The 22783-nt window shown below is 34.0% G+C and overlaps 1 protein-coding gene across 1 annotated transcript; it reads left to right on the plus strand.

Moving 5' to 3' along the window:
* The first annotated feature begins 5948 nt into the window (after positions 1-5948).
* On the plus strand, positions 5949-22214 carry LOC118277945 (PAS domain-containing protein cky-1). The gene is made up of 11 exons (XM_035596977.2): positions 5949-6472; positions 12519-12700; positions 13766-13839; positions 13923-14012; positions 14091-14276; positions 15465-15649; positions 17742-17848; positions 18925-19075; positions 19423-19725; positions 20937-21085; positions 21405-22214. The coding sequence occupies exons 1-11, from the start codon at positions 6462-6464 to the stop codon at positions 21596-21598; spliced, it is 1632 nt and encodes a 543-aa protein (XP_035452870.1). The 5' UTR covers positions 5949-6461; the 3' UTR covers positions 21599-22214.
* Positions 22215-22783: the final 569 nt, after the last annotated feature.

Below are 22783 nucleotides of genomic sequence, written 5' to 3' on the forward strand. Positions count from 1 at the left end.
AACAGGACGGACGCACCGGCCGACAATCGCGCCATCTGGCGGCCACGCCCAGCGACCTCGCGACCGATCGTAGGGCTGTCACGTACTGACCATGGTGATAGACATTGTATGAATATAGTCCGTTGCGTGATTCCTTAACTCTTCATCATTATCAACAACCTTTAAGTGCCAACTGCTGCACAAAAGCCTCTTCACACACGGTGAATTAATCACCACGCTTTTTCTAGGCGGATTGGTAATTTCAAACTTCGTTGACACACATTTCATCATTTTCTTACGATGTTTCACCGTGTCACTGATACCTACCTGGTGCCGATGTCAACCTAGCCAATTGACAAGTTTCTTCCGCATCTGAGAAGAGGCCCTTTGAATGATGATATTATGATGAAGAATTCAGAAACAGAAGTAGGAAAATCAAGACGTCAGCTTGGACTAAGAATAATGTAAAACAATAAAATAGCTTTAGTCAAAATCAAAGCATTGATTTCAATTTCATTGCTTTGACTTTAACCATGACTATGCCTTAATTAGGCACTTTTGAAACGACATATTGAATTGTCCGTTAGTCTGTCTGTCAAATTGTCACTACCAGGTTCCCACAATCCTACATATACGGTACTCTTGTATAAAGTACACAATTCACATTAATGTAGGAAACCTAAACATTTTATTAAAATATTAAGTTCAATATACATATAGATAAAGTTCATAATTAGGTACAAAACCAGAACACAGCATTAACTGCAAAACATCAATGGAAACAAAAAACGATAAACATAAAGAACCGAAAATTAGCAAAATTTGAAATGGGAAACACATTTCAGAGTCGGATACAAAAAACGGTACCAAGATGAATCATCGACTGCATTTAACTTTAAATATTCCGTGAACCACAATGAACCCTGAAATTGGTTCCAATCAAAATCCAGTAATCCTAATCCGAGCTTTGTAATCTTTCAATTTTTGATTCAACAAATAAAATTATAAGTGGGAACCCTGTTGTTAAAAATGCATCTTAAGTGCGGTCCGTTTTACTTACCTTGTAACTAACGGCCGGAGTTTTAAGATTATAAAATTATCCCCTACATTGGTGATTGACGAGACGTCTGTCTGTCCATCAATTTGTTTATAAAATATAGACTAAATTTTTATAAGTGATTTGTTATTGATTTTTTCTTTCATAAGGATAATATAGGATCAATTTAAAGCCTAAAGAGATGTGAAGTGTTCTGTGATCTATGAAAAGTACCTTTAAATTAATTATATTGTTACAATATCGGCATCTCCTTCGTTCTTCTGTGTAATTGGAGCCATTAAATATCATCGCAGACTCGATGTCAATATCAACTACATAAATATAACAATAACTTATGTTTATATATGAGATACTTTGATAGCATCGTTCTCATAACTATTACAATATATCACAAATACCAATAGTTTTCAAAACACTCCACCGCAGAAGTATAGCACCGCCTATCTACTAGTAAAAAACAAAATCCCAAGGAGGCGTATAATTTTCGAAATTAAAGCAACCAAACTCTGGGCCGAACCTTAGTCGTTCATAAAAGAGTTAAAAGCAAGCCGTGTTATGAAAAAAAATAAACATTATGAACAAGTGATCTTAACACTTTAAAAATCGGTCTGTGTAATTTTTAATAACAAAATTATGGGTTCACAATAAAGTTAGCTTAATAAACCTGTGATTATTAATAGTTCTTCTTTACGCTTACTTATTATAAGGCTTCTTTGGTTTCCTAATGTCAGGTTTGCTACGATTTTAATTAAAATTTTACCGTAACTCATATTTAATGAAGGTTAATCAAGTTTAGGAGTTGTGCTCGTAATCAATTTAAATTGATTAATTAGTTTCATGATAAGAGTTGATGGTGAAATGTAGGATGCGTTATACAACTATGAAGTTGTTGGTGGGTTTGGCAGAAATGTAAGTATCGTGTGACTATATTTTGCGTATGATGTTATTAATCGCATGTAGTATTTAATAGACATTTCTTAGAAGAAAGAAAGACTAATGAATTTAAGAACTACAAGATTCTGATGTTATATATCAAATGTGATAACAGCAAATAGACTAAAAAGCAAACAATTAAAAGTAGATAACTAAAACAAATACCGCTTTTTACACAACACAAGGATTACATTTACATTTAAATTCAAAATATTAACCGAAATCAATCTACAAAATAAATGATAAATGATAAGATTCCAAAAAGGCAACAACAACTTGGCGACAAAAATAAAACAATACGTTCTGAAGCCTAATCTCCCAATGCGATGGCATCTTAACGACCTCTTTAGTGAAAAAGAGCTGACAAAATCAGAGCACCACCCCACAGACAAGGATTCTTAGTAAAACGGACACAGGTACCGTCAGAATAAAGGCCAATGATGAAATAAATTATATTCAAGAAGGAATTAATGGAGTTGAATTAAGTGATTTTGGTATTTATTACATTGTACGGAAATGTAAATAGTATTAGCTAAATTTTATTTCAAGACATCAATTTCACTAAAATTATGATATAGATGAAGATGAATGAAATAAACATCGCTGCTCTATTAGAGGACCCGGTACTGAGGGTAGTTTTAGGGAGTTATAATTACCAAACTCCCTAAGTCTTTTACCCCACAAAGCTAGGTGCCTGTTGTCCTTCATGTCATGAAAAAAGAAAGTATATGGAGAATGGAGTGCTATGAAAAATTGCACGTAACATGCAATGTAACACCCATTGTTCTTCAGCAATGTTAAGAGACCAATGTAATAAGACATAAGCATATTGCTAGTTATTAACTAAGGGAAGCGTAAGATGCTCACATTCCCTAACCCCTCTGAGAAACAGCACCAACTGTACTATGACTATGATAGTAATCATGTATCCTAATAACAGAGTCGGCCTCTTTGTCTATTGTTTACATTAGGGTGGCTTGCTACGTGATTTCGGTGGTCATGCCGGCTCCTTTGCAGGGACCTCCCTGCTGTTATTGTTAAATACGTCGTCATTCTGATAGCGTCTACAGTGTGTTCCAAAAGTTACTGATTAGGTTTTTTGGTTGATTTCGTTGTCTTTTTGTGTGTTGGTAGAAATAATTTGCATAGCATATTTTTATATTATAGTAGATAATGTTTGTCGTTCATTAGAAAAACGAAATTTCAATGAGAACTTTTACAAATACGTCAGTATTAAAAAGAGTATTAGTTATTGGAATACTAAAATTACTTTTTTAAATGTATCAGTAAAGCGTTACTTGAAAAGTAAATATTTTCGAGTGCCCTAACATTCTCGGAAATAAAAAACCCACCTCAAACACTTTCAACAAAACAGCCTGTACGTGTAAGAAGGGTGCGCGCGCGTCGTTTGTCGGCGCAGACGCAGCACGTGGCGCAGTTTAACCTGCGCGTGAGTCGCGCGCTAATGACACTGTGTCACTCGACTCCCGGCCGCCGAACGCGCCGGACGTTAACTAATGTGCCGCTCTATTATTTATTATGTATGAATTTGATGACTTCTTCGAACTGTTCTCAATTGTCTTTTGATTGATGCTCAAAACTACAGACCACCTTCTAATTAATAGCTATTGGAATCACCATAAAAGTAGATGAAGTACTCTTAGAACATCAAAGGCTTTGTTAACAGGTAATACGTATTACAAATACGTATTACATTTTTATTTGTACTGATTGTATCACAGGCTTTATCTCCATTTTCATCTAACCGGTCTAGTTTGTATCCTATTTTCCTACAGAGCGTTTTAAGCAATTAATATTTCATATACATAGTTTAGAATTCAAAGAGTGTTCAAAAACAGGTGCACTCGAACTCTATAAAAATTGTCACGCGTCAATAACAATTTCTGATAGTTTGATGGTGCCGCATGTCGTTTTAAATTCGTAGTTGGACAAAACTGTGTGGTATAACATAAGTATTCTCTATAGTTGGCGAAGTATTACTTTTCTATTACGTTATTAGTCCCATGAAGTAAAAGAAAATGAAATTGGAATATAATTTGCAAACAAGAAGATGCACCAACATGATACCCACTTTTCACCAGCTATGACTTTAGGGGTTCCGTCTGATTGGGATGTAACTTTATACCAAAACACAACAAGTAAGTATTTGTGAACAACGTAGGGATTGAATTAGAAAAAAGTTTCTGAATCCTTTCATTTTATTTATTATCCCCTCATAATTTCATGATTTTAGCTTTCTGGCCTAAACACTACCTATCATCTATTGCTTTTATATTTTAACTTAACTTCGATTGGTTTGTTTCATGCCGTGCATCCATTGCAGTTACTGTTTGTAGATCAACTTTTGCAAGTGTTACCCAGCAAAATCCGATAGCAAAAGTTAATAAACCTATGTGGCTTAAGTTACAGAGAGTTTTCTTATTATGTTACCGTGTTCCGAATTGTTGCTTCACAAAAGTTAACCTCCGTATAGACACACGGATATAACAATTCCAACTTGTTACAAATCCGACTTGTAACAAAATGTCAAAACAGTTTGTAAAATAAATTACTTTTTTTGTAACATCTGACATAATATTTCATCCGTCCTGTTCCCACATTAAGTAAGTGATGTTTAAGATTACTATGTTGTGCGTAACACGCCGCCCGCGGGCGACCGCTCATCTTCAAACTTTTATTTTATACAACATGATTTAGAGGTTGTTAACATATTTAACTGGTGTTTGTTGATCCATATTGAATTTTGTTATTTTTTATAAAATGCTTTTTTATAACAAAAATTGTGAAAAATGGGTGTACATTGTATAGCGACATTACGCACCTCTGCCTACCCCCTCGGGGATAAAAAGCGTGACGATGACGTTGTAGCTTTTTTGAGCTCATCGATACTCTTGAAGAACGAAAAAGATATCTATCTATATATTTAAAAGTCAAAACTCACTTACTGTTCGTTAGTTTCGCTAGAAATCTCGAGAACGGCTAGACCGATTTGTTAAATTTTGGTCATGAATTATTTGTAGAAGACGTTCAGAGGAGGTTTAAAAGGTGAAAAAATATTGTTTCAGGCGGTACGCAGTTTGCCGGGCCAGCTAGTTTAACTTTTCACAATTTATGTTATAAGTCCCATGTAATAGGGGTAAGCCTATTGTCCTACACTGGGCACAATTCCAGACTCCGTGTTACTACTGAGAAATTTTCGAAAAAAGCCCAGCAATGCTTTTCCGACGCGGGAATCGAACCTGTGACCCATTATCCGGCAGTCGCACTTGCGACCACTCGACCAACAAAGCAGTGAATTTCATATACATAATTATTAATTTGGTGCTACAACAACCGAACACAACAAGAACTAACTAAACAAGACGCCAATTAATAAATGCTAACATAAAATTACCTGCGACTACACTAAGTAGCACCTTAATGAATTTATACAGTAAATAGCGCACACCATCTAAATATAGCAAGCACTTGTTAACAACTCACACATACGCGAATTAAATACCATGTACCACCATAAAACAGCGAATCCCATCGCCGTCATTAAATTGTAATTAACATAAGTATTAACCATCTAGGTGCACACCCCACCTATGTCATAAACGGCCACAAATTGACTCTTATTACGACAATATCAATAACTGTCACTGCGCCCAATCATTATAGTTTCGTCTCGTTTACGCGAAACAACAGTAATTACCAACCATTACCTACATCTCTCTCGAACTCATTAATCTAAAGCTACGTAAGTAACGAACGACTCTTTCCATTTCTTTCGCGCAGAACAACAAGCTACGATGGAAAAACGCAACTCACAAACATACCTCCGTCTCGCTCGCACCCAAGCTGAGCGCGGCAAGAAATAAAAACCTTCAAAAGTGTATTTTTTTCTTAATTACACAACAGTTACATTTTCAAAATGACAAGAGTAGAGTGTCTTGAAAATTTGAAATTGGAACAGTCCCCACCACGCGTAGGGATTCGTTAAGGCGCTCGCGCATGTTTTTTCGACGTAAAAAAGAAAATAAGGCTCGCGGGAAAGAGAGGCTTAGTTGCTTTTTATAGTCGTTCCCCCGGTGCGCCGGCGCACGGAAGTATCGGAGCTTCAGGATCGAGCCTTAATCTCATTCTAATAAAAAGCTCACGCATAAATTGACGCGCTAACATTAGTTTTAAATTATAATCGTTTTTGTGTTTTATGAAAAATCGTGTGTTTATTAATAGTTGTTGAATAATGCCGGACACGTGCCGGTGATGGTTATTTTTATTGCCACAATTAACATTAATTTTGTGAGGCCAAGTGTAAAGGGTTGTTTTTATTTAGTTATCATTAGAACTTCATCGTTCGAGCTGTGTGGCCGTGTTTCATTTTATTTATTATCGAAATAATTTAAAATGAATTAATTTTTTTTTTAATGTGTCGGAAAGTGATTTATTAGTTTTGTTTTTGGAGATTTTTTTTTAAATTATCAAGATGTTTTTAAGGTAAGTTTTTTTTTATTTATTTCGCAAATTTTTGTATCAGTCTTTAATGAGTAAACTATAGTTTGATATTTTAAAACCTGCAAAAAAAAAATCTACACTCATTTTAATTATGTAATCAGAAATAATATTGCCAATATTTATTTATTACATTTTCTTTATTTATCCTTATATAAGACGCATTTAAACCACGTTTTTTCCTTATAACCGCATGCGCATCCTTTAAAACTATTATACAATGTCTTGTACCAGGCAATTTTTATTGTTTTATATTTTGTTAAAAATACGTAACACAGAAATACATTTCATTACATTATACACATTCAGAAACGTAGAGCAGGATAGAAATACATTATTGCCATAACACCCCCTTTTCACCATTTATTAAATCAATCACACTATCACACTAATAATATACGTGCAAAAGTTTGCTTGTTCGAATGTTTGGATGTCTTTTTTTAATAACGCTGAAACTACTGAACGGATTTTCATGAAATTTGGTATACAGACAGGATATGAGCTGACTTAGGTGATAGGATACTTTTTATCCCACGGGAATGCAGGCGAAGCCGCTGGCAGAAGTTACTTTCATAAAATACAGGAAAACCCATATAATACAGGAAAATGCCATACAAACAAAATACTTAATAACACTTTTTTATTAAAAAAAAACTCAAAAACAAAAAAAAAATACGGTAGTTAAAAAAATTAGGCACAGGAACTTTATATTTAGTTCTACAACGCCTATATTTTAAAATGGTGCCTTAAAAGGTATATAAACGACAATGCAATAGAGTTTCTTCTGTCACATACGTGCTAACCATTTTTCATCCACTATTGTTTTACAAAACTTCCGAAAACCTTCACACTATTATCGACATTAAAGCGTAAACGTTAGAGTTGTTTATGGCGTCAATTAATTTGCATATATGTACGATACGTATTGTCGGTTGTACGCAGCGTATTTCAGGTATAATGTGACAAAATTGTAACCTTGTATGTTTGTACAAACGTACTAAATATTACGTAGTGAATCGTGATCCACGTTTGGCGATATTAATAGTCGTATTTTAAACTTTTCGTGATTTTGTCTACACGTGCATAAATATACTCAAAATGTTTTTATTGACAAACAAGTTCAACTGATAACCGCTTTATCTGAATATAATCTACATCATCAACATCAACATGGGAAAAACTTCTTATTAATAAAAACTTTGCCCCACACTAGGATTTTCTCCTGTATCCCATTTACAAACATACAAATTTCACGTGTATATTACTCTCAGACTTGAAACAACAATTTGTGGATTGACACAGAGTTGCTCCGTACGGGAATCCAACATGCTACACGTTACACGTCAATTAATTGCCCAACCACCGCATCAATCGTGCAGTTTTAAAGACATATCAATAAATACATCGCTTTTAATGACAATATAAGACTAATTTGCTGTCTGAAGCACTGAAGCACTCTGCTTAACACTAGACTAAGTTCCATTATTGAACTAAAACTCTGACCCCAAACCAATAATTCTCCGGAGCTGCGGACTACCTAGCGGGTTTACCGAGGCAGTCCGGTTAAAGAAGGAGAAGAAACGGGGTAGTTTTTAGTCAGTAAGAGTCTGAGTCTCGCCTCGCCCAAGGTGGGAGAAGTCATTGGATGACTTTTCCGCCTCAAAAAAAAAAAAAAAACAATTATGCACGTGCCAACTTTCAATAATAGATTGTCCTGTCCAATAGGAAGTATTAGGAATTCAATATATTGAATTCGTAATACTTCTATCTAACTCAATCAACAACCACAATGTACAGAACAAACCAAGAAACACAATCATAACATATCTTACAATATGTTTAATACCATTTAAGGTTACTCTACCGCGCGTTAACCTTCTACATTCATGATCAAAACACGCTTCCATTACATTACTTGAAAAATGTGTTAAAATGTATAGGAAAACAAAAATCACTTCACAATCACGATAACTTGATAAAAACTGGCTCAAGTTCCTTATTTGGATATAATATTTACACACAAGTAAATAAATATGTATACATATGTTTTAGATGACATTAAAATGACAAAGTAGGGGTTTGTAGAAAAGGAAGGTTATTATTTTTAACATTAAATATTAATAATTTTATTTACATAGATAAGTAAGAAACATTAATATTATAACAGCCTAACCGGTTATTTTTAATAAAAAAAAATAATCATCAACTCTTTGTGTGATCCACAAATTGTTGTTTTCGGTCTGGGTGTCATGTGCGTCTGAAATTGTATGCTTGAAAACGCACCCACGACACAGGAGAAAATCCTTGTGTGGGGCAAAGTTTTATAAAATAAAAGTTTTAGTCTGAGTTAAAACACAAGTAGCTTAAAACAGATAAATATGCTGAATTTTGAAAATATTTTAAATACAAACCTAAATATATGATCATTTTATTCATAGATAACGCCAATTTACTTTATATTATATTACCAGATTTTAATTAAAAAGATTACTTGAATCAGTTAAAGAAACCATGGGCGGCGGTCATTAAAATGAAATAAAAATGATTTAATTACTTCTTCCAATTTTTATCATCACCATCAACAGCCCGTGTTTGGAACAACCCTTGTTGGTTGAAGAGTTAGTTAAAGTCATCCAATAAGTAGTGCCTTTACGGCACCCGCTGAAAGAGCAGGAGTGGTGCCAAAATTATACCCATAAAAACAATAATCTTCATCTCTTCGATCGTTTTTCACAAAGAACCATAAACGTCCATGACTCAATTCACACACAATTTTTGACAAATTTTACAATAGTAATAGGATACGCTCAATTTAATTATATTAATTTGTACCCACATGCTATTTTGACGTCACTTTCTATTTATAATAAATAAATATGTCGTAACATTTCTGTTCAAAGTTCGGACGCAATAGAACAGAAATTTTCTCACCGACGCAAAAATATTTGCAGAAAAAATATTACATTGGCGGGCATAATTATCACAGTACATTTGCACCAAGCTTAGTTGCCTATAGTACTAGTACTATGATTCAAGTAAAGGCTAGTAATGCTTTTGTAAGTCCTCTAGTATTCTGGGTGTCCATGAGCCGCACTGATCATTTAGGTACCATCAGTGAATCCCCTTACATGTTTGCTCCAAATTCTATAAAACAATATCAAATGGCTAGAAAAATCAATGCAAATATTATAGTTTTGACATTGACATTCAACAAAAATATGTCAAAACCGTTCATTGACTTTTCCATTCACTCGATTCGATTAGCGTTTACACCATTTGTAAAGGGGGCAGAAGTCGACTAATGTATTACGGAAGAATTTAAACGGTCGACTTATAGAATTCAGCGTGAAGTGTTCTCGTCGTTACGCGAGCCAGTATGTAAGGAATGCCAGTTTTTGTGGCCCGACGTGTAAACGATTTTACAGATACATTCTTGATTTGATATATTTAAAAAATAGGGCCTGGAAGAGTTTGGTGAGGTCATCTTGGTGGAAAGACGTGACACTGTGCAGGAATTCCATTGGATGTCTTAATCAAAATTTAAAGAAAAATGACAATTATTAAAATTTTGTTACTAGATATGAACAAATATGCGTTTATGGTAATAAAAATAAAAAACTAGTTTTTAAAAAACCTAGTCCTAATGAATTTTCTGATACTACAAACTTAAAAAAAAAACATACTACAGCTTTACATTAGACCTTTTGTGAATAAAGTTTTTTTATTTATTACTTATTATTATAAATCTATTCTATAACTAAACTAAAATATTAAAAACTAAAAGATAAAAGAAAATCTAATGTTGTTAATACTCTTTTTAATAATAATCTGGCTTCAATACAGATTATTCCGTATTCAAATCGCGCACTTTCAATTCTACTTAAATGACTAATTACAAAATCGGAGAAGGATAAACCAACATTAAATATAAAAACCATTTGTTTAAAAAGGTCACATCCTTGTATAAAACAAAAACCTATTCAAAGGTATTAGTAATTACCCACTTACAAAGAATCGCATATCCGTACAACATGACAAATACACGTAATCGAATGAACGCAACCGCATCGATTAATCATACAATTTATTCGCTATTACGCCAATCGATCATCGAAAACAAACAATCGATTCAGAGTTCAATCGAATTAATAACACTGGCCGTCGTTTCCCACAATCATATTTAACGATTGAAAAAAAGGTCTAATCACTTTGAGGAGGAAAAAAAGAATGAGGTATAAAAAGGACTCCCAGGTGAGATGAAAGGGCCGCGCATGCGCGGTGCGGTGCTGCGCGTCGGGTGCCCTGGCGCATGTTAACATGCCGCGGACGGACGGAAAGACACTTCCTTAAGATATTTTTTTTTTGTTTTGTAGCTAATATATTTAGTTTGAATCAATTATGTTGTAACATAAATTACTAGATTAGATGTTTGGATTGCATTAGCTTGTTAACTGTATAAAATCTTCTTGTTTTTTATTAAAATGACTTAAAACGCCCATCAATTATTTGGGTACTTTTGTATATATAGTTTCAAATAATATAATTAGAGACTACACTGAGAAAATAAACTCAAAACAAGGTATTAGAATTTCTTACAAATACATTAATTTACATAAACCTTCTACTTTAACACTAAAATTCCTAAAACCAATATATAATAGATCCAAAGATAAACTTTCTCATAGTTTGATTCTCGACGGATTCCCAATAATTCTTATTTCAAGAGAAAAAATATGAATAAAACAGCACGGCTTCTGTTTGCTAGGCAATATATCAATGCATCCTGCGCGTGCGATGATTACATTAAGCTTTTAATACGCTCCGCCACTCTACTTTAGTATCTCAATTGTAATAGCCGTATTTTATTGATACACATAGATATAATAACTAAAAAACCTCAGCTCCTAAATTAAAAAAGGTAATTTAATTGACTCAAATCTCATTCAGAAGTAGCTTTATAATATACTTAAGCAAGTAAATGAATATGAGTAGTAGTAGATCGTGCAGTTTGTGAGCCTAATATTAATTATAATTTTAAGTAAAATCTTAACACATTTGGGACTAATTTCTAGGAGACAAAATACAATGACTAAGTTACCAACAATTTCTAAACGAAACCGTAATATCATACGATATTAAAAGCTCATTATAATAGAGTGTAAAAAAACATACATACATACAAACAGACGTAATCAATCATAACTAACATCCTTTGCACGTGTCAACACTCCAAAAAAATAAAACACTTTCCGCCAAAAAACCTGAATCAATCAAAAATTCAAAAACAAAATGATAAATCATACGCTTGCGCCTGCGCATATTACACAAGGAACCGCGAGAGTTATGTTAATGTGTGTGTGTGACATGTACAGACACCTGTCCGGAACGATGCATCCGCACATTGTCTTACATCCTAACCATTCTACCAAGAATGCTTTCTATGTGAATGCTTTCTCAGTAGGTAAGAGGAAAACTATGGAACCTTTGATATTAACTCTTGTATATTTATTAATAAGTTTTATTGTTTCCTGACTTGAGAATTCTTGCAAATATGGTTACGTAAAATTATTCATTTTGAATGGTAAGCCTATTGTCAGGAACTATACGGAGCTACGGACTGCTTAGCGAGTTACTGAAGCTCTGGCTCGAAAAGCAGTAGAAACGGGGTGGTTTTTGGACAGTAAGAGTCTGACACGCCCAAGGCGGAAGAAGTCATTGGTTGATTTTAACCCCCTCAAAAAATATGTCAGAAACTAATTTAAGATCCTTATTTTGCTAGAATATTGAACACCTAATTTGGATATCGATACCATCTTGTATATGCAGCATTATGTATAATTGGTTCACTATATTAATAAAAAAAACCGCTCGCGCGTGCCGCTCGCTGTTAGCTCATCGACTTACATAAGGACAAATTATTACCTTATTCTGTGTTATTACTATCAAACACGTTAATATATGACAGACATACCAATTATAATTGTTATTCTTTCACTAAAACATGTCTAACCACATTTCTCCTTGTACACAGATTCGAACCAACAAAATCAACAAAGGGCGCTAGTAAAATGCGTCGTGATCTAATTAATGCGGAGATCTCCAACCTCCGGGATCTTCTCCCACTACCGCCATCTACCAGACAGAGACTCTCACAGCTGCAACTCATGGCACTGGTCTGCGTATATGTTAGGAAGATGAACTATTTCCAACAAGGTTAGTTGACTTTCTTTTCTTTCGAAAGAAGAAGTTCTGTAGAGAAAATGATCCAAAAAGTGGTTCTTGTAAGATCATTTTTCTGATATAATGAATCTACATTGTGGAAAAGTGGAAAAAGTCCAAGTCACTTTATACAAAAATAAATTATTTATAAGTTTTAATGCTACATTAGTTAGTTTAAGTAAATAAATTGTTTAAAAGAATCGAAAACAGTGCGACCTCTATTGAAAAAAAAAAAAGATCGTTTGATATTTTTGAAGATCGTTCGATTAGATTAGAATTACAAGATAAAAACGCACGTCTAGAGGACTCCAAAAATATATCTTGCACTAACAACAGGATTCAAATCTATTGCAATAGCAAAATAATTATTCCAAATCTGACTAAAATATGCAACAATTTAGATCAAGCTGCTTAAAATTCAAAACAACAATATTAGGCCTCTGTCAAGAGCATTACATTGACAGTCAAACTGAAAGCTAGACAACTGCTTTCAACGTTAGTCATGCGAGAGAATGTTCCCAACCAACCCACGCATAGTTCTGATCGCATTATATAAGTGTCTGTAGGTCAGTGGATTAACTGGATCGATGACAGCCTCTTGAATGTTATGATTCATGCAAATAATAGCTGATAATATGTACTTAGTGAATTCATGCATGTCAAAATGTTTGGTATAGTGATTGATGGGATCACTGTTGCAATGTCTAACTTGAATAGTACTTACGTCATCTAAAGTCCGATCTTGACGCACATCTTCATCTACCATTTCATCAGTACGTTCAACAGTTACTTCCCCCATTTCTAAGCAAAGTCGTGCGTCGAGGTCCTCTTCATTTTCATGTAAAATTTCCTCTAGTAAATTCTCATGCTCCAAATCTTTGGGCAAACTCATCACGTCTCATTTATCCTTGATCTCGAAACATCGTCTCCCCAACTTTTTTGTTAGTTCACCTTCAGTCACGAAAAGGCATATTAAGACGTTTAAAATGCATTTAGTTCGCTATCTTATCTACTGTTGTTATTACTTCACCCATAATACCCTCTTTCTTTCCGTTTTAGTGTTCAAAAGTCACGACTTCAGCTATCAGTATCAAGAACAACCGACTCCCACACCTAATATTGGATTTTCTAAGGTTTGTATTGTATTTGTGTATACCTAGAAGTAATTTTACGATGTTTTGCCGTGACATAAACTAACTTTACAATGTATTTTCAGGCAATGAACGGTTTTATGATGATGATGACACAGAATGGAAAATTGTTGTACATATCGGAAAATGCGGCGGAGTATTTGGGGCATTCGATGGTAATTTCAAATCTTTCTGAAGTTTTGAATCCTAATTCTTAATTTTGGGGAGATTTCTAATCTATTATTGTTTTCTAGGAGGACCTATTAATACATGGAGATAGTGTTTATGATATTATAGACAGACAAGACCACCAAACAGTTCAAATGGAACTCAACAGAGGCAACGGGGAGACTGAAAATTTACCAAAGAATAGACATTTCTTCTGTAGAATGAATGTTTCGAGAAACGCAAGAAGACAGATGAGATTTGGCGACCAAAAAGTAAGTAAAGACAGAAAATCTTTAGGTATATTTTGAATCCTTACTTCACCAATAATACGAATTGTTCTCAAAAGGTTTTATTGTAAATGTTCACCTTTAGTCCAAATGACTGCACGGTTGGTGCGGTGGTTGGGCAACTGGCTGCCGTGCAACGTGTAGCAGGTTCGATTCCCGCACGGAGCTACACTTTGTGTGATCCACAAATTGTTATTTCGGGTTTGGGTGTCATGTGCATGGGAAATTGTATATTTGTAAACTTAAAAGCATAAAAATGTTAGAAAAAAACAATTTTATTGCTTTTCCATTCAAATGCTCAACAGTAAAAGTAACTTGGCAAATAAAGATAACTCTTGGGAATATTTTATTTTCGACAAGACATTCGAATTTATTTTGCAAACATAACTTTATAGCGATTTGAAGTACGCTAGGCACTTACCGACTTAAATCTGTGTTGATTTATTTAAATTGTAATTTTAATATTTATTTTCTCAATTCGCAACTAAATCCGACTCAATCTAGTTGACTATGTAAGTAGGTAAATCGTCATGAATAAGCAAATCGTTGTTGCTATGCCGTAAAGTTTAGTCTAATCCTAATTAATTTCTTTGTAAAAGACGAAAATATTGTAGGTAGATTTTTATTTAAATTGTGTAGCTCTAAGATAAATACATTTTACTTAGCTAGAATCTGATAACTTTAGAAGAATTTCCAGGAGGGTCTGATGAAATTTCCGAATTTTCAGTAATCAAAAAGTTGCCAATATGTACCCTAACTTGCCGTGTAGTGATGACACAGTAGCTAGAATATATTTAACACAACCCCTATTTACTGATAAACCCTAATCTTTAATGTTTTAAACTGCGGCTTGAAAGCCGCCTGTCTGCCTCGTTGGTCGAGTGGTCGCAAGTGCGACTGCCGGACAAGGAGTCTCGGGTTCGATTCCCGAGTCGATCAAAGTTAAACCGGGATCTTTTTTGAAAAAATGCTCAGTAGTAGCACGGAGTCTGGAATTGTGAAATCCCCTTTGGGGATAAAAGATTATGACCAAAGCTACCCCTTTTATGTATAGGAGATCCCTATAAAAAAGTCACTTGCTGATGCTGTCACCAAACAATCTTCACGAGATTACCTACTCTTTTTTACCACCTATGTCTTTAAGAACACAGCTTAACAACAACACATTTCTAGGTAGTCCTTGTCCGCGGTCACTACGTGTCGTACCTGCCGCTGTGCAGCCGCAACGAGCCGGTGTTCCTGGCCGTCTGCACGCCGCTCGCCATGCCCGAGACGCGCGAGTGCGTCGTGCACGGCGCCACCAACGTCTTCACCACCGTGCACGCCATGGACATGAAGATACTGCACATTGATGCCAAGTAAGTTTGGGGTTGAAATAATTATTAAAAGGAAAACAAAGCAAACAGCCACCTCAAATATTAGAACGTAGTTTATTCACAAATCAAAATGAATATGATATCATTTTCCGAGATGAAAACCTTGGCTTTTCTTGGTTTTCCTCTTGGTTCATCAGCCTAAACAATAAAGAGCAAACCTACTAGATTGTGTAATGCCCCAAGTGTTACAAGCGTTCATATGCCACGGTAACCACTTACCATCAGGTGGGCCGTGTGCTTTCTTGCCACCTTCGAGTAACATAGGTAAACATCTTTACGTAATGAAAACCCAACCAAACTCTCAACTTTGACACCATAAGGATCCAAAAGAACGTAAAAGATCACATACACTAACAGTACAGCCAAACCAATAAAACAACAATCCCACAAAATGACCGCCCAAAAACATTCTTGTATCAACAATTAGGACCGTGAAGCGAAAACCATTGAGCTGTGACTCGATCACGGACCTCTTTGGCATCTACTATTGAACTCTGCATCACATCCTGACATTCAACCCCACTCGTAGAGAATAGCAAAAAATTTAAACACAGCTTCACAAAAAACAATTAGTTTAAAAGTCCAGCTATGTATTTCTTTAGTGTTGGGTGTTTTAGCTTTGGCTTATGGCTGTGTTTTTTCAGTATTACGTGTGTCCCAAGCTCCGGGCGATGACTCTTTCATGATTAGGTACGATGTACGATCGATGTTGCTCTGTTCCAAAATTGGTTACGGACTATTGTAGTTACAGGCAATATTTGTCAGATAAACTGTGACTTTCCTCAACGATGACAAATTAGTGTGTTTTAACAATTTATAAAGTATTAAACTTTGACATCAGTATTCCCCAATTTAATAAGATAGAATAACAGTAGTTTACAGTAGGCTGCGCAACGAGAAGAGAACGCTGCTCATGAAAAAGAGTCCCTCTGAGACTCGAAACTTGTAGAGCTTTTCTCCATGCATGTAAATCGCGAATGCGAATGTTAACCAGTTAACAGATGGTATTTTATTATCGTTGTCCAAACACAGCCCTAAGTTTAGTGAACGTAAACGGCATACTTTGTTTAACTGGATTTGAACCTGAAAAATACAGTCATCAGTTATCAGTATCACGTTTATGACTACTGGCTAAATAGTAGTCATAAATAACCTATCATTGTTTAAAAAAATCATATTTCAATAGCAATATTACACGTCTATAATACTTTAATCAATTGATGATTTTACTTACTTTACTACTGTGTAAAAAAGTCATCGTAAATACCTATTATCCTTTCAAAGATCACATTAAAAAGTCGTGTAAAAGAAAGGTAAAAACTAATAGACATTCGCGCTTTGTAATAATAAGTACTACAAGCCAATTTATTTAGCTAGCGGTATTCGTAATCTACTTTCTGACTAAGATTAATTGATAGACCACAGCAAAAGCAAAATAATATCAAAAGCACACTTTTAACGCTAAATTAATAAATTGTAATCGACCGCAAGCATTAAACTAGGCCCGTTTAATTAGTTTTTTAATTAACATTTCATTACAAAAGGTATTTGATTAATCAATTTCTGTATTGATGGTCAAATGTTAAATAGGTTTTGATGTATGTTCTCTGTTACTCGGGTGGTATTTCGACGAACTAATTAGTTTGAAGGCCTTATTCATGTAGTAACAAGTGCTATAGCCATGAAAGTAAGAAGAGAAACTATCATTTATATCCATCGACTATTTGTGAGTTTTATCTTTATTCAATGCTATTACAATGAGCCTATTGACTTAAGGAATTGGGAAAATTTAGAAACCAAAAATATAAAATAATCATTCAAGCTCCTTTTTTTAAGAGTGGATAAATCATCCAATGACTTCTCCCGTCTTGGGTGAGGCGAGTGGGAGTGTCAAAGTGCTCCGGATCAGGCATCAGCCATACTGGGCTCTATCATTCAAGTTCTTTCCGTATTTGTTTGAACCCGATAGTGCAGTCAGTTACCCATATCATCACTCATCTGACGTATGTCAGGATGCTGTATTTTATTTGCAATACTTTAAATGTGATGATGTTAACGTGTTCATTTGTTACAGCGGAGAATGGTACTTGGGCTGGAAGAAATCAGAGCTAGCAGACGTGTCGTGGTACCAACTCATACACTGGGACAGTTTACGCGAAGCACAGAGCAAACATAGATTAGGTGAGTTTGACTGCAAACTAAAATGTTGTTTAGGTATTTTGTAATTAAACGAAAGAAGACATAGTGAAATGTGAGACTGAATGTTTTATGATCAAGAAATATGAACGTAGCTACATTAAAATTATTGCTAAAATTACAGACATTCTTCTAATAAACTTAAAATTTGTAAACTAAAGATAAAAAACAACAATTTCTTGTGTTTTTTAGCAAACGTTTATATTATAATTACTCGTAATTGACGAGAAACTCGTCTAGTTTCAAGCCACGCTAGAGGTTAATTTTCATGAGCAGCATTCCTAGACATACGAACCTCTAGCATGGCTTGAAACTAGTCGAATTCTTCGTCAAATAATTACGTGAGTAAGCCGAAAAACATAATAATTAACATACAATTATGTAGCAGTTTTTCTGTATGTGTGTTGTGTTTCGAAAACGGCGCGCACTTTATATTGAGACAAAACCTTTAACTGGCGCCACACACACAAATGAATAAATAAAACATAAACAAAATTATTATTTCACGTTTCTACGAATGAGAACAATAAATACGAAATTAATTCTTTAATTTATTAATCATTGTTTACATTATCGGAATAAAACAGCGAACACAATGAAACACAGTGACACTTTTGATTGGCAAAGGAAATCAATAATCAATTTTAATTCATACTTTATATTATTGATTGTAGACTACAATACAGCTATTATTATATCGACTAAAGTTCTAATAAATCATGTATAAGTAATTTATTTAATGTACTTACTGGCCAATGCAATAATTCGTTTGTCAGTCAAAATAAATTTATTCTGACTGTAATTTTATATGAGCTTTTTGATTTGTATGTTTAAAAATTTACTTTAGTGTGATTAATGAGATTTCTTCGGGGCAAAATCGTGACATTTTTCGTAATACGGTTACTTTTTAATATAATAATTTTTAAAAGCAAACTTAGAGCAGCCTCATTTTTATTTATTATTAAACATTAGTTCGTCACGCCATTCTTAAAATGAAATATTGCCAGTTAATAAATTATTTATGTTGATTTGATAATCTAATGGAACTTGTTTTGTTACAGTAACACAATCGGAACAAGACAAATGTTGCATATTACTGGTGAAGTTACAGCAACGTAGTGGACAGTTCCTTTGGGTGCACATGGTGTTGCAAGTGAAGGATGCAACGGATACACCGAGACAATTTATTGTTGCAACCAATCAGATATTAAGGTAAGAATTATATAAAATTAAAAAACTAATTTATGTTTCGTCAATTTAAACGTCCATTGAAAATGTTTTTGCAAAAATTTAATTGCCGATGAAAACTTATGTTAAATTCTAATAAAAAAGCTTTGAAGGCCCGGCATTCCAAATTCATCTACTTTTTTATGGAACACGCCGGTTAAACGAGCGGACGTATCACCTGATGGTAAGCAATCGCCGCCGCCCATGGACACTTGAAACACCAGAGGCGTTACAAATGCGTTGCCGGCTTAATAACACAATAACTAATTTATTATAATCAAAACAATATGTATTTCCGAAACCACCATTCAAAACTCCCCATTCTCCCCCAGCGAAGAAGAAGCAACGATAATGCTGGCGAATTCCTGGCTGTACCAATACTACGGTTACCAGAACCAGCCCTGTGGCATGCTGGACCCTCGCTGCCAGAAGTTCTTCAGGAGGGACCAGTGTTACCAGGAGTATCAGGAGTATCCTTACGTGGAGAGCCAGGAGATGGAGTACGCTGGTTACCACATGTCTTCGTATGTGCAGCCGAAAGTTGATGATTATAATGGTTGTGAACGAGTGTACTCGGAACGGGGACCCGTTGATTATTCTACGCATTCGCCCCAGTCTACTATTAGTGAAGAGAGGTAAGAATTCTTTTTCAATAAAAATTATTCTTTTGTATCTTACTATGTAGATAGCGTTACGCATTCTAAAATCATATCTTTCCGATGAAGGTACAGTTGCAACTTATTTACCATTCTCGATTTTCGAATGTATTTTACTTTAGAATATTTCGATCCTAATATTATTTTTTATCTCATGATGTCCTGTCCTAGAACCTTAGTTTTGCATTGAAGGAATAGTAAAAGTAAAGTCATACAAGACTTTGATAAAAAGGATACAAAACTCATTAGTCATTTGTATGTACAATTTCGGTAACCCTATTAATATTTTGTTAAACGCATAAACCAAAAAATACATTCGTTACAATTTAAAACAAATGCACTATTAACACGATAAACAAACAGGCCAGGATACAATTTGTACCCGTCATGTCACTCTGTAGAATATAAATAAGAAAATCATCACTCGACCCGTCCGTCCGTCCGTCTGTCCATCTGCGTAATTTGACACCTTTCATTACCATATTTATTGTAAACTTACTATTACAAATTGAATAATACCATTATCACAAACACTTAGGAATCTTATTGCAGGACTATTTAAAGTTGATTTTTGTATGCTTAGTGTTTAGTGGATAGTAAAAATAAAGTTGTAGTTGTAAACCAAATATGAGAAGGTTAGGTTGAAAAGGTTTTATGTCGGCTTTAGTTTATTATTTTGATTTAGTTTCTGTATTGATTTTGACGCGCACTTCATGTTCGTGTTTATGAAGGAAATTATTACGACGCTCATAATTGTGTGTTTGTGATACTTAATGCGTCAGATTTATGCGACTTTACTTTATTGAGAACTACATTTAAATTCTAGTTTTATTGAAAAAGATTTTACTTAGGTTCAGGTATTTTTTCGTTTTTACTGTCAGTTGCAACACAGCTAATGCTAATAAATGCAACAAAGGCCGTTTGATAGTAAACTAATACGATATGTATAAAGTGTAATTTTCCGAAAATTATGGTGTTTCAATAATGATTTGGGTACAAAAATCAACGGTATTTGAAAAATCTTATTTAGTATTAGTATTTGAATAATGATTTGGGTACAAAAATCAGGAGTATATGAACATTTTCTAATCTATCACTACTAAGCTGGCTAGCACTTTTAAAAAATGTCCCAACTTTACAGCAAAATAACCCTTTTAAATAAGATACTAAAGTCCACATTTCTATTTCAGATCACCTCATCACTACGACCCGCCACCAGATATTATTGTGAACAGCAATATGTACATGTATCCCCACCACGGAAAGAGGGAGTACTATGAACAGTATCCTCGGGTCAACTACCATATACAGGAACCATGCTCCAGTACTGTTATTGAAGGTATGTTATAAATACCCTTCAGTTTTTACTCTTTTCAAAGAGTTCTAAATCATTTTTTTTACATTATTTTTATCTTATCATTGCTGTATTAACGAGTGTATGTAAAAAAGCATTATGTAAAATTTAACATAAAGTAAATAAAAATAAATACCTAGTAGTTTATTCAAATTTTATTTATAGACAAACAAATAATACTAAAAAAAAATACTAAACTTAAGAAATAATAACGTTTCAATGCTGACATAAGAAATAATTATCAAATAATGGTCAAAATTAATTGCATTTTTTAAAGTCACTAATTTTCTTTTTTCTCCAACAGGCATGGAATACCCAAGTCCAAAGCGTATGCGGTTAGCCCCACCTCCCCTAACCCTGGAAGAAACTGATGGCATGGACAGATGGAACCCCAGTCCACCCTGGTCGGACACCACGCTCAAAATTCCCGACTACACCCAACGGTTTACGTACAACCATATGGTACCAATGCCTCCTGAAAGAGCAATGGTCACCTAATATAGTAATATTTTTAATTTAAGTTTAATAAGTACAACAGTATAGAAAAAAATGAGTGTTCTTCCAATTGCAGTATTAAACTTGTTTATAATTTATAAAATACTGTCAAATAAAAATTATCAAAAAAAAAATCTTTGTAGCTTTGTTTAAAAAACCAGTCCATAAAAGTAAATTTATTTATTTTTTATCTATTCTGACTGCAATCTACCGATATTTAAGTAGTTATAGATATTTTCCTATCTTGATGCATTTAAAAATGGTTAAATACGTCTTTTAATTTCGTATAGCTCAAATGTCAAACCTTTTCACCAAGTTGGTAGCCAATATATTAGCCAATATTGGAAAACTATCAATATTGGGCCAATGTTTGCTGACCAACTTGGGTAGATAGGGCAAAAATGCAACAGTATTTTATTTTTAATTATTTTTTAAGTTATTGTGTAATTTAAGTATAAATATTAGAATATGGTCCGTCCAAAAATGTTTTCATTCCAAAGGAATAGTTAGGTAAGTTTTATTTTAATAAAAATGTAAATATTTTGTAGGAATTACGGCATTTATGTAAATATTAAGAGTAAGAAAAGAAATAAAATAAAAAATGGATAAGTTGCAATTATGTCTGTAGTTTTATTTGGTGTTTTGGAAACCTTAATTAGACTATTATATGTATACTGTCGTGAAAAAAGACTTCTCTAGATAGTTTAATGCCCCCACACTCCCTAGTCTTTTATCCCCAGAAAGCTAGGAGCATTTTGAAGGATTCCTACCGTCGAAAAAAAATAGTAGTTCAATAATATTTGACACGATTAGGTGTGGATAAGATTTGTTGATAAATTATTATTCATTAACGGTTATTTGAGGTATTACACATTGGGCACCAGTTTAAATGACACCCAAGCTAATGGCACCGGAGGTATTTTTCGTGGGTGCCATTTGTGGGATAATTTTTAGTTTTATATTTTATTCCACATATGGCACTTGCGCATGAGTAGATACTAGTGTTGGGAAGTTAAACGCGACATAATAATTAACAATATAATTTAAATTGTGTCTGATATAGCGGCAGAAGAATGGATAATTTGTAAACACGTAAAATATCACGAAAATATTCCAATTCTATAGCCTGTAATGTATTACAAAATGTATTCAAGGATCAAATAGAGAGTGAATATATTTAATTTACTT

The sequence above is a fragment of the Spodoptera frugiperda genome, chromosome 18 (assembly GCF_023101765.2).
Source record: "Spodoptera frugiperda isolate SF20-4 chromosome 18, AGI-APGP_CSIRO_Sfru_2.0, whole genome shotgun sequence".
NCBI classification, from domain to species: Eukaryota; Metazoa; Arthropoda; class Insecta; order Lepidoptera; family Noctuidae; genus Spodoptera; species Spodoptera frugiperda.